The 19,125-nt window shown below is 38.3% G+C and overlaps 1 protein-coding gene across 6 annotated transcripts in view; it reads left to right on the top strand.

Moving 5' to 3' along the window:
• ANK3 (ankyrin 3) overlaps positions 1-17,332 on the top strand; it is a 2,432,060-nt gene extending 2,414,728 nt beyond the window's left edge. For 4 of the 6 annotated variants that reach the window (XM_044056400.1, XM_044056405.1, XM_044056404.1 and 1 more), the window contains 5 exons: positions 85-165; positions 14,077-14,160; positions 14,276-14,359; positions 15,052-15,140; positions 16,734-17,332. In XM_044056400.1, coding sequence (XP_043912335.1) covers positions 85-165; positions 14,077-14,160; positions 14,276-14,359; positions 15,052-15,123 — 321 coding nt within the window. In that variant the 3' untranslated portion in view covers positions 15,124-15,140; positions 16,734-17,332. The remainder of the gene's footprint in view (positions 1-84; positions 166-14,076; positions 14,161-14,275; positions 14,360-15,051; positions 15,141-16,733) is intronic. The other 2 variants (XM_044056402.1, XM_044056401.1) reach the window with 2 other exon arrangements.
• Positions 17,333-19,125: the final 1,793 nt, after the last annotated feature.

The following is a 19,125-nucleotide window of genomic DNA, read 5'->3' as shown; positions in this document are numbered from 1 at the left end:
ATTAATAGGTGCATTTTTTTATTATATTATAATGTTAAACAATATGTGGTGCTTTAACAAAGTATGTTGAAATGCATTTGTTAGGAAGACTGGGAAACTGAACCCAGCTCAGATGAGGAACGAGCTGTAACCACAAGAGTTATCCGCCGACGGGTGATTCTGAAGGTATTCAGTTGTTGGAACTAAGCCTATTCATCAGTTTGAAATGGGTGCAGTGGTGGCTTGCTTTGTTGTTGCTGTGTTATTAGTTTGTTTATATCTTTACAACTCTGTTGGCTGTTCAGGGCACTAGTTGTTATTTATTTATTTTTTTAATCTGTGTGGTGAATCACATTTTTATTCTGCATATAACATATTCCAATAATTTGCTTATTTTACAAAAAAAATGTAGAAAAGGAATTGTAACATATTTGTTCTTAAGAAGGAATTTAAAATACAAGGAAACAATTAAATCACTTGTAATTAAACCTTTTTATTTGTGTTTGCAGTGATAAATGCATGCATTACTGCTGTTTATTCTTAAAAAAACAGTTGAAGTATAATAATTTTATATGTTCACCAATACACACACACTTGTGTGTGTGTGTGTGTGTGTGTGTGTGTGTGTGTGTGTGTGTGTGTGTGTGTGTGTGTGTGTGTGTGTATACCTAATGCATTTTTGCTTCATTTAGGTTAACATTTTGCTTAATGCATGTTTGTAATTCTCTGAAGCTTTATGAGTTTCTTCTACCTAACATTAGCATCTGCATGTTTCTGTTTGTTGTGATGTAGTACTTTGATCTGATTAAGAGGCTGTCCAGGGATATACTTGAGTCTTATCTTTGCAGCACTATTCACTGCCCAATCACTGTGGACCACTGTGCCTTGCTTTTACTTCCACATACCCTTTGTAAGCCTCATTTTTGCAGTCACAGAGTGCATCCTCATTTCTGTGCATGCCCACTGCACTTATGTCATCCTCATTCACACCTTCTAGCCATCCTGTTTTTCACTGATGAACCATACCTCTTCTCCCCACACAAACACCACTGTCTTACAGGTTATGTGCAGTGGCTTGCACTTACCTATCAAACATCTGAAATGACTGCTGTGCTAATAGAGTAGGGATTATTGTTTGCAGATATCATAACTTTTTCACTTTCTTTTAAAAAATGAGCAGTTTTCTAAAGCCTTGACAAATGCTTCATGGACCCATGCCATCACACCTAGCATAGAAAAGACCTGAGGCCAGGGCATCCTACTGATCAGAGCAGACTGAAACTATAATCACTTAAGTGTCATAAACTGGTTAGCAGAGTATTTCTTTCTTTTTTTTTTTTTTTTTTTTTACTTTCAAGAACAGATGCAGTACATTTTTTTTGTTATACTATCAATCACACATTTTTTTTATTGGTGTTATTAACTTATAAAATTAGCTGAAAAATATCAACAAGCAGAGGGATAGGTTGAATAGTACATACAGCATATCCTCAAGTATGTAGCTAACTCCATTTAGGCTTGTAATAAACAGTAAAATAAAATGTTTAAAACAAGGCAGAGAGAAAAGTATCCACAAAGAATCATGGCTTTCAAGCTTCAGGGCTAGCTAGATAAGGCCCTAAACCTGTGATTATAGAAGAGATCTGCAACGTGAAGGTGTACAGCCATGTGTGACTGATATGCTGTCCCTTGTGGAGCTATGAATTTTTAAAATATGACCTGCACTGTTAATTGATGTGTTTCTGTCAGATTTGTTATTTATTTTCTTAACTAGAAGACTGCCCCTACTGCAGGTCTTATCATAACCGGTTATTCATCAAGTTAAAAAATGTCTGCTTTTAGCTTTTGAGTTGTGGGCTAAAAATATGGAACACCCTGAAATGAGGTATTATGCCCATTTTGCTAAATTACATCCCATGCCCCACTTGAACATTTTATTACTTCTGTTCTCAAGATAACATCTTAAAAACTACAGAACTGAACATCTAGGATAAAAATTTTAAGCTTCATAGTTGTGTGATACAATATTTAATTTGTTAAATATAGGCTCATAACTGCACAGATTTTCAGTATTTTCAGTCAAAACCTACTGATGTGTCCCTCCACAGGCTGGATAAAAAGAAAGTCATGGTTAGTTGTTTGCCAGGTGCCAGAATCCACCATATCACCCATGTACTCAAGTCTCTCAACAACAGGTACTGTTATGACTCTGTGATAGTCCATGTTGGCGTGAATGACTTGAGATGTACCTCCCTGGACTATATGAAGACAGACATGATCGAGCTCACTGAATATGTATCTCAAGCAGGTATGTTCTTAGCCTTAAGCAGCATTTTACTGTCACCCAGAATGATGCCTCAGTACAAACAGAAATGATTCACTTGAACAATTGGCTTAGTTTCTGGTGTCAGTCCAAGGGGATCCAGTACCTGATAACCTGGAAAGACATGATCGACAGACCACAATGCTTTGCCAGAGATGTTCTGGATCCATCTCCCTTGGCTTCAGGCTTCTGACAAGGTCTGTTGCCTCCCCCATAGTGCCTTTTTTAAGCAATGCCATGAGGGCAAAACTACCAACATGAAACTTTCATCAAAATGCAAATTAAAGGTCCTGCTGCTAAAAGCTAGGAGTCTAAACATGAAACTGCACTCATTGCAAGCATTCTTAACCATGGAAGATGCTACCATTTGTGCAGTCACAGAAACCTGGTTCAAAGCTGTGGAGAACACACCAGCCATACCAGGTTACTCATCCTATCATACATTCAGACCCCAAACCGTGGGCAGCAAAGCAAAAGGAGGTGGAGTTGCAGTATATATTAAAGACATGCACACCTCCTGGTTGGTCAAATAGTAGGATGCACAGGAGACACTCCAGGTGCAGTTAACCATTGACAAGATCCCTATTCAAATCATAGCTAGCTACAGGCCCCCAACTTTGACTCAAGATGCCCACTCCACCTGTCTGGACTTCTTCAAATCTATCAAGATTCAACCCTTTACCCTGATCCTGGATGACTTTTAACTATCCAACCATAGACTGGAAGAACTATTCATGCCAAAACACAAGTGCCCAGAGATTCCTTGATTTCATTAATGCAAATGGTCGGCACATCCACAAGAAGTGATAATATCTTGGACTTGGTGTTAACCAACATGAATAACCATTGTAGCATCCATGCAGTGCCATCCTCCCTGGTAAGATCTGAGCACAAAGAGGTCACTTTTGAAGACACCATCTCCCCCGACCCCCCTCCAGCTAGGGTAAAACAAAAAAACTTCTCCAAACATGATTACAACCTCCTGAGGGAAGGTATATACAGCTTCACAGCCCCCTCCCCCTCCAAAGGAACTGACACATATGTCCAAACCTACACCAAAGTACTATATGAGCATTTATATAGCTGCATGGAATCAGGAATACCAGACAAGATGATATCCTCCTCCTCAAGGAAGAATAAACCTGTCTGATGGACATCTGCAATAAATAAACTCTGCAATAAAAGAAAAAAAATTGCTGTCCAGGACCAAGAAGGAGCATGCGCGTAATTGGAAGCAATCTCTCCTTAGCCTGAACAAGCAAATAAGAGCACTAGTGAAATCCTCCAAATCAAGCTTCAAGTCCAAACTGGCCACATCTTCTAAATACAGTCATAAGGCCTTCTTCACATATGTCCACAATTTCAAAGGAATCTCTCAGATCTGCTTAGAAATGGTGGTCAAGGACACCACATACACAAATACCATAGATATAGCCAACCTGATGGCAGACAGTTTCATTGAAAACTTCACCCCTCTGTTCTCCCCATCAGTAAATTGGGACATTCCCATCACCTGCCCCCTCACCTTATCTGTAGAGATCAAGTCATCACAGCCCTCTCAAAGGCAAAAAATACAGCCTCCATGTGACCCGTTAACATCCCAGGCTGCATCCTACATGAACTCAGGCAGGAACTTGCAGTACCATTAGGCACCCTATTCAACCAAAGCTGGAGTACCAGCTTCATCCCAGCCAAGTGGAGGACAGCCACTGTCATCCCTTTGCACAAAGGTGGAGAGGCCACTGTTCCAGGAATTATAGACCCATCAGCCTAACTAGCCTGATCTGCAAGGCCATGGAACAGATTATCATGGACCTCATTAACAAGGACATTGGCAACTGACAAACACTTGATCCCACACAGTTTCATTTCATCGAGGGGAGATCATGGCTGTTAAATTTGGTCGACTTCTTTCAGGCAGTCACCAAAGCCATAGATGAGGGGAAGACAGCGCACACCCACCTACCTTGACCTGGCCAAAACCTTGGATACTATTCCACATTCAGGTATAATAGATAAACATTCTCATCTAGGCATCAATCCGTATGTTACCAGATGGGTAGCAAACTGTCTCAGTGATAGAACCCAACTATTCAAAATAAGGGAATCCACCTCAAATGGTAGACCCATAACAAGCAGTGTACCCCAGGTATCGGTCTTGGGGCCACTGTTGTTTGGGATATAATTTTCTGAGGTGCAGGCCAAAACCAGTGGGCTATGAATGACCAAGTTTGCAGATGACTGCAATCTGAGCATCATCATCAATTCCCCTAGTGATGTGGATATCCTCCAAGAGGGTCTCACCAAAACACATGACTGGTGCCAGAAACATAGCCTCAAACTGAATGCCAGAAAATGCATCATCATCCCCTTTGGGGAGAGCAACGTCTCCACAAATGATCACATTAATAACAAAGTCATAAGCACGCAATAAGTCTTGAGGGACTTAAGCACCCAGGTTGATAGCAAACTGACTTTTGACCACCATATTGCCGCCATTGTATGGAAAGATTTCTACGTGGCCCACCTCATTAGTAAGAGTATCTCATCCAAGGACAAGGAGGTCATAACATCCCTGTATTCTTCCCCTATAAGACCCATTATTGAATACAGTGTCCCTTTCAGCATGTACCTCACAAAGCACATGCAGCAGCTGGAGAGACCACAAAGGTTCCTCACCAGGAGAATCCAGGGCCTAAAACATCTACCCTACACCGATAGGCTAAAAGCCCTGTCCCTCTACTCAGTCTCATACAGTCTCCTCAGAGGTGACCTCTGTCTGGCATACAAAGCAATCTCAGACCTCACCTTGATGGGACTACTGCATATCTGCAAGTCAAGCTCCACCCGAGTAACCCACACGTGTGACCTCAACCTGGACTGTGACATCAGTAGGACTTGTTCTTGGGACAGATTTGTGTCCCAAAGACTCCCTCTTCTGTGGAATAGACTCCCTCCCCACATCAAGCTGACTACCTCTTTAACCGTTTTTATGTATAACCTGGATAACTGAATGAGGAACAGAAAATACACCCCTGGGATTCCACCTGTGTCCCTGCTGGACAGGGGCATTGGGTGCTGACTTGTCAGTACATGGGCTAAATTCTTGGCCAGGCTTGTAAGGGCCTTAGCACCAATAGCCTAGTTATTTCCTATGATCCTATGTATAGATATTTTCTTCAGCATATTTCATCAGTGTCATTTATAAGCTCAGTCAAAACTCACTTGAAAATGTCTTTAGTGCCAGGTGTACACACATTTCTTAATTATGCTTCAGGCGTGCAATAATTTTCTGTAAAAAAAAAAAAAAAAAAAAAAATTCAAAGCAGTACTTATGACAGACACATGACTGACCTGTCCATTTTACAGTGATGTTTACAAACGTTAAGAATATATACTTATTGTTAAAGTACCATATTGATAGTGGAAATAGTCATGTATCATAACAAATGCAGTTGGCTATTGTCTTGTCTTTATATTTATTTTATCTTAGAAATATATATGTTCATCATATTGATTACTGCCGCAGTGGTCTTAGCTATATGACTTTACAATAGCCAACCAGCTTCCACAGCTTCAGGGTACCTTCCACTCAGGCAAACTGTCAAGCAGTTTAATCTGAGCTAACTAAATACAAGTCTGTGTATAGAGCCTTTCAGAATTGTACAGTCTACTGAGGATTTCAAGGATCAACAGTCAACTTGTACTTTCCTTTGCTGGGCAGATAAGTTTTGTGGAAGAAAAGTTTAATTTTTTTCAGTTATGTTGATGTTATATTATGTTAATCTTCAGGAAAGTTATTTTAAAGCTTAGCATGTTTTGCTTTAACAGATTGTCTTGGGTCTGTAATCTATTTGAAATGGAACACTCATCTTTTTTTTTTGTCAGTTTAAAAGTACTCTAAAGTAACAGAAAAAAATCTTCTGTGGAGAAAGTGTTTAGTTTTCTTTTGTGAGACTGGCATAGTGTTTTAAATCTATTTTTACTCTGTTGGTCATGTTTACTGGTAATTACAATGGGAAAAAGCCCCCACACACACACACACTGCTAAGCACTTAGTTAATTCCAATCCTACTCGCTCTGGTAAAGGATGGAAAAATTATTGATAGGTATGGGGGAAAATGCATACTTCTGCAACTTTGATTTTCAGAATTGTCAGTTGTCAGGTTCATATATTAAAGTTTGTTCTGAGAAACAAAGTATGAAGGATGTTTTATCTGTAGTTTCTTCTTGTGAGGACAAATCTGCTTTATATAACCTAGTTTCTTCTATTGCAGAGAGCACTAATCATCATTTACATTGTGTGTTTGACTCTGTTAATAGTTCTTCCAGGGTTATGACCACTGGTATGGTATTGAGGAGGTTTGTATGGATACATTCTGAGAACCCCCCAGATGATAAATGTGAGATTTTAAATTCCCTTTGGATAGAGATTTAGTGCCTGGCCCTCTGCTGCAAAGGTGATCAAAATGTGTGATGAAATGGGCAAGCTGATCCAGGGAATCTCGTAAGATTTTTCAGCCCTCCTTTTCCAAATTATCCAAAGGATTTTTTATCTTCTCATCCAGTTTCAACAAAAACATAATTAGCAGTCTCAACAAAATTTAGGTAAAAAGATATTTAAGAAGAAATGGCAGGGGGATTCCAAAATGAAGTCTGGAACCTCCCAAAACCAGGGTCAGTCCAACATGTCTGATTATTCAAGAGTCATTGTGACACCTTCAGTTCTGGCCCCTCTTTTTATTTTCCAGAAAGTCAGAATCTCCATTTTTCTCTTTGGCAACAGATTGTTTCAAACAAGTGGGTTCTGAGAAGTATTCATCAGGGCTGTAGATGGCAGTGGAAGGAAATTTGTCCTTTCTGGGGAGGAGGGGTCATTATTCATCCTCCAGATCAGACTCTTTTGTTTCCACCTGTTCTTCATCATATGCTGTCCCAAGGAGTGATGGAACTAGTTCCTGCTTGCCTGGTAGGAAGGGTTTTTTTATTTCAGATCTTCCTAGTGTCATAGAAAGAAAATGCTTGGAGACCAGCTCTGGATCTTTCTTTCCTAAACCTGTTTGTCATGCCCAAATTCAAAATGATGCCACTTCACAACTCGTTACCTTTTTTTTCCTCTTTCAAGTTTCCTGGAAAGACTAGACTTAAAATATGCTTGTCATCACATCCCTATTCATCCAGACTGTACATGTTTCTTAAGGTTTTGTGTGTCTGGATCATATCAGTTCTGTGCCTTGCCCTTTGGACCATCCACTGTTACCAAGAGTGTACGCAAGTGTCCCACTCCAATTGTAGCCTATTGCAGGCGACAAGGTATCGACATTTTTCCATTTTCACATGACTTCTATATCTTTGAAGAATATTTTTTCAAAGTGTCAGGAATCTCTCTTGGGTTTCCAGGAGAACATTCACAAGTTTTTCTTGACTCCTTCGCACAGGCTTGTGTTCCTCTGATGTTAACTAGACACGTCCGTTCAAAGAGCTTCTCTTCCACATTAAAAGTAGCTCTTTATTTAGCCTTATTTCTAAGCTTTCCACTTAGACTTTGATCACTGTGAGGGAATACCTCAGGAGTTTAGGTCTCATTGCATCTATGATTCTCATGACTCCACATGAGAAAGATACAATGGTATCTGAAATCTCTTTGGTCCCAGCATCAACAGCCTTCGTCTTTTCAAACCCCAATGCTGGTGTTATCAGAAGAGAAATCTTTTGGTGGAGACAACAGATTTCCTTAAATCCAGGTCTCCCCTTCACCCACCCTGCTCCAAAGCAGTCAGTCACAGCAGACGCTTCAGACTTTGCTTGGGAAGCAGTTTCAGGAGGGATAAAAGTGCAAGGGGTATTAAGACAGTAAGGACAGATACAAGCACAAATGTATCAAGGAGATGCTTGGCCTGATAAAGGCACTCCACTCTCTGAACCATGTTTGGTCCCAGGGACCTCTTTAACTGGGTACAGACAATACCAAAGTCATGCAGTAGACCAACAAGCAAGGGGAAACCATGTCATACACCCTTTTCAGACTAGACATGTTAGCTAGGGATATAGCTTCACAGCACACTCTCCCTTTGCAGGCATCCTACATTCCGTCAGAGCAAACTTGTGTGGTAGACGAGCTGAGAAGGACCAAAGCAGACCTTCACAAATGGAAACTAGAACAAGGATCTTCAGAGATTTGATCCATCTGTGGGAGTTCCTCATGTAGACCTCTTTGCCTCCAATCTGAACAATCAACTGACAAAATTCTGTTCCAAGACTCCCTACAAGAAGGCCTGGAAGACAAGTGTTTTTTCTTTTCCTTGAAAAGGAATGCCCCTTTATGCTTTTCCACCCTTTTCTCTAATGCCCTGGGTACTTCTGAAGATTCAGAAAGAATTTTCCAGTATCATTCATTGTGGTGACTCCCTTCTGACCCAGGCAAACACGGTTCTTCATTCTTTTGGAAATGGTCAGGGGAAGTTCCACAAGCTTCCTCAGAGAATGGATGTACTCATACAAGAACATGAGTGTTTGCTAGACTAACCTTAGTCATATTCAGTTGACTGCCTGGATGATAGGATCTTAATTCCTTTTAGGCAACTGTTTACTGAGGTTGTGCATCAGGTACTAATGGAAGCAAGAACGCCTGCTACTAAAAAATCATATATTAGCAAATAGAAGAGGTTTTCTAGTTGTTATCAACAAAATAACCAGCACCCATTCAGGGATAGTTGTTCTCTGTTTTTGCAATGTCTGTGTGAGTTACTATCCTATGGCCTTTCTTATTCATCTCTCAAGGTCCATTTATCAACCATTTCAGCATCTCTGCCCGTGGATCCTCTTCTTTCAATACAGACTCATGTCTGAATGTTCTTGAAAAGAGTTTTGCATAAGAAGCCTCCAAGAAAACCAGTGGCCAGTCTGTGGGATCTTAATTTTTTTGTTAGAGAAGCTAACCTGTACTCCATTTAAACCAGCTAATCTGGATGACTTGAGGTTCTTAGCAAGGAAAATAGTTTTACTACTTGCTCTGACCTATGCAAGAAGGATATCTGAGGTGAAAACTCTTATGTTGAGTCAACCCTTTCTTATTTTCCATAGGGACATGGTTTCTTGGAGAACTAATTCTTCTTTTATGCCTAAAGTGGATTCCAAGTTCACTTTAAGCCAAACTATCCATCCCTTCATTTTCTTTCCTGAACCTAAAAATAAGAGAGAAAGGATACTCCATACCTTGGATGTCCACAAACAACTCGGGTACTATCTTGACAGAACTAAATCTTTCAGATCATTTGTTCATTTCTTGTGAAGATAAAAAGGGACAACCTGTGTCATAGCAGACAATTTTCAAATAGTTGTCTAAGGCAATAACCATAACAAAACTGTTCAGGGGAGAAGCAAAGTCCACTCTATCAGGGCCTTAGCTTCATCTGATGCTTATTGGAAAGGATTGGGTTCTAGAAGTGTTCTAGAAGCTGCTACTTGGTCTTCTGTACATACTTTTACAAAGCACTGTAAGCTTAATTCCTTCTCTAGGTCCAGATCAAACTGTTCTAGGACCATTCTCTGGGGGGGGGGGGGGCTACTTTACTCTTCTCCTTCTACCTCTCAAATGTAGTTAACTAAAGTAATCTACCCATAAAGATAAGGCTTCTGCATTACATTACATTACATTACAGTAGATATTCGAATGATCACTGTTGCAGTAGCCACTCCTTTCCTCCATCCCCCTTGTTTTTGGAGTGTTTTTTATGCCAGAGTATGGACATTTATATTTTGTGTTCCTAGAATTCCCCTTTCAGGACTCGGACTCCTTGTCTCTGCTGGTTGGGAATCTGTGAAGGGCTTTAAGCCCAAACTTATCTTTTAGTCAGCTCAGCTCAAGCTGCTTGAACATTTGGGAAGCTTAGCTCAAGCTGCTTGACAATTTGGGCACATGAAAGATGCCCAAAAGCTTTGAAAGCTGACCAGCTGTTATATCCTTGCAGGATATTACCCAGATAGCTAAGGCTATTGTAACAGTGATCATTCAAACATCTACTGTTATGATAAATTCAACTTAAACAACTGTACTTTCTTTGTTTTATCTGTCAAACATCTCCAGCAAGAGTTACATATTAGACATCCTCACAGCATGCCCAAATTGCCTCTACTAATTCTGTCAGAAGGAGCAACAGTTCTACACTGAGATCATCCGGATTACCAAGGTCCTCACTCTGTCATGGAAAGTGGAACTAGGAACCCTGAGAAGGAACCTTATTTCCACTGCTTGCATTCATACTCTCATCTATTGAGTGGCTACATGGAGTTCATGACTGTGCTTAACAATATGGACATAGATTGACCAATAAATTGAGAACATGAAGTTAGCAACTACTGCATCCTTCTGCTACTCAGTGTCCCATTCCCTTCTGCTATCAGTCATGAGCAATATCCCAGAATATTCAAACTCCTCGTTTTCAAGTACTTGTCCTCTCACACTTGTGGTGAGCAGTCCACTCTTTCATAAAATGAACCAAAACCACTTATTTGGAAGTGCTATTTCTCATTCCAGCAAAATCATGCTCAGAAACAAATTGTACAGTACATGGCAGACAGCATGGGCACTTGAGGCCAGAAGGGCAATATTGTTTGCAGACACGGCCTTAAACTGGTTATACCCCATATGGCAAATGTACCTTGAAATCTTCTCCATGAAAATAATAAACAAGAGAAAAAGAAACCCACCTTTGGTGGAGATCTACATTCAGCATGAATGAATGTATTCAGCTTGCTTTGCAGAGGACAGAATGGTAGATTGATGTGCGGCTGAGATCATGTAACATTGTAGCACCAGATCACTGCAAGCTTGTCTAGGGTACACAGTCTACAGGTCGACAAAACACACACAGACCTTCTGCTGAAATCTACCATCCCCTCCACTATCTATGCAAGGGCAAAGGTTTCATCCTTTGTCCCATGCCCTGGAGAGAATCTACATTACTTCTCTTGAAAAAGCAGAACAGTAAATGGACAAAGTATCCTTTCTAGCACATTGTTGTGGGTTATCTCATGAAGATGTAAGAGCTGGAACATGATATTTTGTCCCTGTTATGAAAACAGAGACCTCCATCCCAGTTTACTAATTCTTACAATACAGTCCCCACCTTCCGCACAACATTGAAAAGGGGCATTAATGATGAAACTCTAACACACAGTGCCTTCAGCTTGTCATTCCCGATCTCACAGGTAGCCCTTTGCCATAATGGAACCTTTCGATTGCCACAGTGATCTCATCTACAGAAAAAGAGACCCAGGGCCATCTATAAAGATGGTAAGAAGATTAGGCTTGGTAGTTCCCTTTCCAAAAAGATTCTTATTTGAGGTCACTACTTTTTCTCCCTTTCTAAAAACAGCCAGTCTGATGTCTCATCTCCTGCCTTTGAGTTGCTGGATAGCATTGCAGAACCTTCAGAAGTAGTTATCCGTGACTATGCCGAACTCTTTCAATGCTTGAGCATTTACTATGAAGACTGATGCAGCTGCTGCCTTCCTGGCCTGTTCACACCTTTCATTCATAACTGTGACTCCCCTGTTGTATTACATAGAGGAGCTATATCATTAACTTTCCTGCTTCCCTGATTACTGTTATCCACTCACAAGCCCCAGATATAGGACCATGGTTAGCACTGACCATCATTTAAACAAGGGTCCTTGCCAACAGCTCAACCACTGACGTCTTGAAGAGGATCCATTTGGATTGCATAGCATCTGCTTACTCTAGTATATCAAAAAAAGCTCTTCTGACAATGAGAGTTAAACTCATCCTGCACATAATCATATAGCAGGCATTCCTAAGATACCCTCATTATATATTTGGTGAATTATAGAGAATGCTGACCCTGCTGTAAATGCTGGTCCAGAATCATGATGGTGTGGTAATGTGAGTTTTCTGGTGCTTGGCCACTGGTACTTGGTAACCGTAGTTCCAACTGCCAAGCCACATTTTCTAGATGGTGTTTAAAGTACTGACAATCACAATTAAAAAGTTTATCTCAATTAAACATATTTTATTGACCGTGTAGTTAAAACCAGTGAGCTGCTTATATCCTTTGTTTTCTTAAGATCATAAAAAGTTCATAATCTCACATCATATGTCATCCAGACATAGGCATGGTCGTGTGTCTGTAATGCATACCTGAAGCACTTTATAGCAACTTTTCTGTAAGAGTTAGCAAATATTGGTAACAAGTTCAATGAAAGGGCAACTGCCTCTGAAACATAGGCCTGTCACCCTGTTGTTCCTGCTGAGAGATTGTTTCAGTGCTCGACCCCAGTTAAATTTAAATAAAAGAAAGTCTCAAGGTTCCAAGCCTGTACTCCTTTATCAGACCTAGGTATTGTTGAAAGAATTCATTGAATGAGGCCTTATAAACATCAATTCAGATGCTTCTCAGGTAGTCTGATACCCTGCAAATGTATCAAACTGCTTAATTTTTGTTAATAGTTTAACTTTTTTATGACAGTTTTTTCCCCTGGTAACATTTTCTGAATACACTGTTTATAACATTTTTTGTGGTCAGTGCCCACAATAAGCAACATTGTTCTGTTATGGACCACATTAAACTGCAGTAAAGTATAAGGATGACCATGAGTGTTCTTGATTTCATAACACTTGGTATGAAAACCAATTGTTTTACAGCTTTGACTGCAGGTGTTATTAATATGATCTTTGAATGATAGGTTTTGGCCTACCAGAACTCCAAAATCATTAAATACAGCTTCCCATTCTAAATTTGTTGTTTCTCTGTCATGTGTTAAAGGCACAGTGGTAGCATTGTCACCTCCCAGCAAAAGGTTCCCTGGTTTAATTCTTAGCTGGAGTACAATTTTGTTTTTGGAGTTTGCATGTTCTCCCTGTGTCCACTCAAGTTTTTCCCAGGTATTTCAGTGTCCTTCCACATCCCAAGGATGTGATAGGTAAATTGAGGACTCTTAAGTTTTCAATAGGTTGCATGTGATTTTTGTTTACGATAAAGAAGAAAGGCCCGCCAAAATACTTCCATTCCTTACTTGACTAATAAACACTGTGAATGGCAGTAGCTGTTCATGGGGTCTCTATAGGGGTCCAGTGTGACTCAGCAAGGTGGGTCATATGTTATATCAGCTTTATTTCTCCAAATAACATGGATTTAGTTTTATCTGTATTAATTTATGTTCTGTTTTCCCATGTCCTGGATACTCTGCTGCATTAATTAACATTCTATTTTCTTTTCTAAAAACACTATTCTCTGTCTTAGATGTAGTCACCCCTCCTTGTCTACTTGAAATCATAGTCACTGTTACAAATGCCAGAGGAAAATAACATGAGATTTTACAACACATAAAATTAGTTTGCAGGTAAACACCTTCCTGTAGAAATCAGTTGAAATAATGTTTAAGTTAAAATTTCTTTGTATGTGTTATTAGGAATGATTATAGAGAATAAAACGTACTTTCAGATTAGAAAACATGTCATTTGATGGAGTTGTCCTTTAACTGCTGCAAGAAAGACATAAAGAACATTTTTAGACTCCATTAATAAAGCGATTAATTGGTGTGATGCACTGTTAGATTCTTCGTTTACTATTTTAACAACACTGAAGCCTTTTGAATCCTGTCTATAAGATGTTATGAGGTGCTTTGCTTAAGACATGCTTGTTATAGTTTGGATTTTTGAAAGCATGCCTTGTGTGGTGTTGAGAGTGATATTTGACATCTGTTAGAAGAATTATGAGGAAAAATTTGCTGATTCCATGTGCAACTTTCTTTAGGGTGAGGAAGCCAAAAACATTCCTAGTGAGTCTGTAACAGAAGAGAAGTTCGTTGATGAAGAAGGCAATGTTATCACAAGAAAAGTAATGCTGGCCCACTACTAAAATATTTATATTTATGGCTGCTTTTAACATTCTTAACTATTACCATGCTTCTCATAGAAGGAAAGTAATCTCACTCAGATATTGCTTCTCACAGGTGTTTCGTAAAGTAATAAGACGAGTGGTCCCTGGAGAGGACAGAGGCCATATGCAAGAGATAAAAGAGAAAGATGGAGAAAAAGTAAAAGTAGTGATGCATTGTGTTCTGAGTGCTTAGCAAGTATTGCAGTGAAAAGTAAATTTGTAGTTTGATCTGCACTTTCAAATGGCAGAGATAAAAACATGCTGCTGTTAATGTCTGTAACAAAATGAATCTGGATCATTGTCCTTTGTACATGACTCTGCTTATTGTACGAGGCCAAAATGACAGTACTTCATATCTGCAAGAGCATTATGCTACATTGCACAATTTCAAATTGTTTAAGACATAAATGCATGTCCAGCTAACTAAATATAGTTCTATGTTTTTGCCTTGACAAAACTTAACAACTAATAATACGACCACTTATATAAGTCTTGCTTCTCCTTTTAATTCTGCTGTTAAACTGTAATAGCTTCTAGGAGTGGATAATGTTTTATGTAACTTTTGAAGTTTTTCCTTCTTTTTGTGTTATTTGCAATATTTTGTAATATCTGTTTTTTTCGTTGGATAACCATTTCAAAATCTTTCTATATTTTTGAGATATCTACTTAACATTTTGGTTTTCAGTAATGTGGTTTGCTTTCAGCTTATACCAGGGCTTGAAACACTGTTTGACAACATATGAGTAATGAAACTGCTACACTTAGCTGGTGTGATAGCTTATTTTTCTCAGTAATTTGTAATGCATTTCTATAGCCATTGAGTAATATTTGTTCATATATTGTAAAAAGCAGGGTGAAGCAGTCAGGAGTGTGAAAGTAAAGAAAGACACCAGACCTGTTGAAAAGAAGAACCATTCATAACAGCATAACACAAAAAGGTATCCCATTTAGTGATTAACAGTTTCACTAATTAATATTGTCACCTGATGTTTGTATTTATGTTTTACTTGTTTTGTATGCAATATTATTTCCTTTTATACTTTATTATTCAGTTATTATGGTAACATATAATGCATTATTGCTCATTTATGTCCTTTAGTTAATATTTTTCAGTGGTTGGTGCCTACTTCCTAGTTCTTGTGTATTATTTGTTAAAGTAACTGGATGGTGAGCATGTAGTCAGTTTTATTAATCATTTACATCTTTTCTTAGTTGTATTTGCATAGTGCAGGTTGTGTTACATGAACTAAGCCTGTGATGGACTTTGTCATATAACACTACCTGCCTATGTAATAAACGAATGACCAGTTCTAAGTAATGATATTGTGACAACTCCAGGTATGCTTTCTCACAAGACCCACAGATAATAACTTATAGTGGCACCATTATTGTATACTAGTGCACAAACAGTTAAGTCCCCCCCACCCTGATGTAATGTACAATAATGTTCAGTAGTTCTCCTTTCTGTCCTCATGTTTATGTAAAGCAATCCTTTTTGACCCTTATTAATATAATAAATGCATATTGCCTTGGGACAGCCCCACCACCACCACTCTCCTATCCTCTGCTTAAACCTGCAAGTGTTAGAGTCTCACTTAAGGCTTCACACCACCATATGGTGTAATGGAGCAGTATGCTGCCCATTAATAAATAGCTTGCACACGACCAGGTTATAATATCGATACATGCTTAGCATAACTCAGTTGTATGCAAAGCATTTCAGGATGCTGTACATAACAGTGGGGGAGCCATGTGCTGAGGTCGCATGCTAAGGTGTGTTGGCCCCCCCTTTGCACCACTTAAGACTGGTAAAGCTCAGATCACCATAGTATGAGCTGGGGAGCCCTGGTGGTGCTGAGGCTGCAAACTGCATATTATTGTGATGTGTCACTGGCTTCACTAAAAGGTAATTAAAGCATATTAGAAGACATGTAGCTCTAAGGCTTTCTGTAGATGAACATCTGTAGTAATCCAGTGTATTGATTTATACTATGCATTACTGAAAGCAGATGAAGTTTAAAAAATGCACTGCATTCTGCCCTAAGTGTGGCATGAAGCAAGTCAGTGTAAGGACTTAAAACGATTTGTAGCATGCCAGATATCTTCAGGAATCCCACCCATTGATGACATCACTCACAAAAAAATGTATGTTTTTGAATGTTGTTGATTATTGAATTATTAAGTAAATGTGGCAAGATGACCTATTTCCTTATCTTACATACTGTTTTCTTTGCTATTTTGGTGTTAAATTAAAAAAAAATGACATTACAAGATTTATAACTTATATGAAGTTTGTGCAGGAGCCTCCTCAGAGTTCACAAATATTTATAAAGTCTCTGTATCAGTGAGCTTTGAGTGGGGCAGGACATTTCTTTGAATAATATTTGAGGTTCTAATCTTCTGAGTAATTTTGTCATGTTTTCTCGTAAAACAAGTATTATCTAGAAAGCACTAATTTCTTAACGTAATGTGATATTTACATGAAAAACATAACTTTAAATTTTAAATAATTCTGTACATTTTTTTTATAGGTGCATATTTGCGTCTGTTTACTGCCGTATTTCAAATGGACAGAACTGGAAATGAGAAGATTTAGGATTTCTGCTAAAAGTGTGCATTTCCTGCTTCCACACATAATCGCATGTTTTTTTCTTCTTCTTCCTCTTCCTCTTCTTCTTTTCCTAATGCAGGAGAATATTTTAATTTAGCATGGGCTAATTTTCTGAGCATGGAAACATGTTTTTCATTGTTATAGTCAGGAGGATGGCAGAAAGTCTTTTAATGTATTATTTAACACTGCAAACAGTCAGTGGACATGTGCGGAACCTGTCATCACAAAAAATAATGCATTTCCTGTGATTAGAAAAGGTGAGAAACATGGGAAGAGGAGATTGATGGAGCCACGCTAGAACAGCTAATTAAACAGCAGCTCGCCTTACTTTTTTGGACCTGTATTATCAGGATATTAAACCCTTTGCTTCTTTGTATCTAAAATCATATTTTTTTCTGTATATAAAAACAGTGTATAAATTCTCTATGAAATGGCCTAAGTATTGTGAGGGCACTGCCTGTTAGATTGCTAACAGAACACAATAAAGTGCACTGGAAGATAATTCTCTACATTTAAAAAGGCTCCACATACAATGAAGGTATAATAGCACCTTCAGAATTATTGTATATTTATTATAAAGTAAAATGTTTGTATATGCAAAAAAATGCAGGCTTGATTTTAGGAAAAAAAATCTTTAAAACCTGCTGCAACTCTGATTCTCAAAATGAGGAAACGTAGTTCTGTGAAAACTTTTCTTCAGAGTACTAATATTTTGATGCATGTGTTTCATATTATTTTAATTACACTTTTTCCAACTTTGCAGACACAATGTTGAAACTTTGAGGAAGATTTTTTCCATGTAAACACATCCCTTAGTCTATTCTTCATTGTCGTTTCCAATTTTTTAATTATGAGATCTTCATATAATATGCAAATTAGAAGTGCACATCTTCTTGCTTATACAAAGGGGGGTTATGTGCTTGCATTTTTTTTAGTTTGAAATATGTGCTTTTACTGGCACAAGCTTTTTGGATACTGAGGGATCAAGTTATCAGAGTGCATCTCCTAATAGGTAGCACAATGTAAAAATTATTACTGCAGTGTGTTTTGACTCTCAGAAGTAGACACCCTGTAAAAGTATTAGCAGTAATCTTCCTAGCGATACTGTATTAGATTGTTAAGGTTACTGTGGTTTAAACTGGGCATTTTTTTATTTCGGGTTTTCTGACATAATTTCTTGATCACGTTCTTAATAAAATCAATGACAATAACTTTTAACCACATTTCTTGAAAGAATAGGCACTGAATGATCTAGAATTATGTAAGCATACAATACACTGTGTTAAACATCTGTAAATGTGCATATATGAATTTGAAGCTCTTAATGAGTAATATGTATGTAGAATTTCTACTATAGTCTATACCACTGATGGGAGAATGTAGCACTCTTCTCTTACAGTAGAAAACAGGAACTGCAAATATGGCAACAGTTTGGCAGTCCTATATTTAAAACTGTTTTCCATAGACAAAAAAAGTATATCCATTTGTAAATAAGTTTCTATTTAAACTCTACTAGCAGGCACAAATTATCTAAATTAATGTGATAGACATGCACAAGTATTGCGAGAGAAAAGTGACAGCAGTGTGAGGTACATGGTGCGTCTCAAAATGCATCCCGTGTTTTAATTCCCATGGTTTAAGATCTGCTTATACATTGTGTATCACCACTATTGGTTTATTTATATCTATTTTTCCATAGTGTGCCATGAGCATAGCACAATTAAATCAGTTTAGTCATACATAATTCAGTGGTGTGTGCTCATAACCATGAAACTCACTGCTGACATCATATAAATCAAAGGTGGGCAGTCCCTATTAACAGCACTGAGCAGCAACGATCAACCACATTTTGCTTGGCAGTCCACTACAGGACAGCAGATTGGACCTGTGTTGATGAGAGACAACATAGCTTTAATTTTTAGTTGTTTTATACAAGTTCTTGCAAATCTGAGCATATTTATGGATTGTAATTAATGATAAGTATATTTTGTCTGTTTAAACTATATGTGCTTACCTAGGTATTGGTCTTTATTTGGTTTCAAAAGTAAAAGTCATGATTTTTCCATGGCCTGCTTATAAAGGTTGTCTACCCTTGCTAATATGCCATTTAATTACATGTTGCATCAGACGGTAAATTAAATAGCAACTGTTTAGTAATTCATTGTTCCACTAAATCTGCAGTTATGTTGCTTCATTTTTAAACAAATCTCAAAAGTGAGACTTTTCATTAAATTAAATATTTGAACTAGAAATCACATTCTTCTTCTGGTAACAGTTTCATAATCAGAAAACATTTTAAGATCAGATGCTTA

The sequence above is a fragment of the Protopterus annectens genome, chromosome 14.part0 (assembly GCF_019279795.1).
Source record: "Protopterus annectens isolate FY-2018-M chromosome 14.part0, PAN1.0, whole genome shotgun sequence".
Taxonomy (NCBI): Eukaryota; Metazoa; Chordata; order Ceratodontiformes; family Protopteridae; genus Protopterus; species Protopterus annectens.
This window is presented reverse-complemented; position numbering and strand designations above follow the sequence as displayed.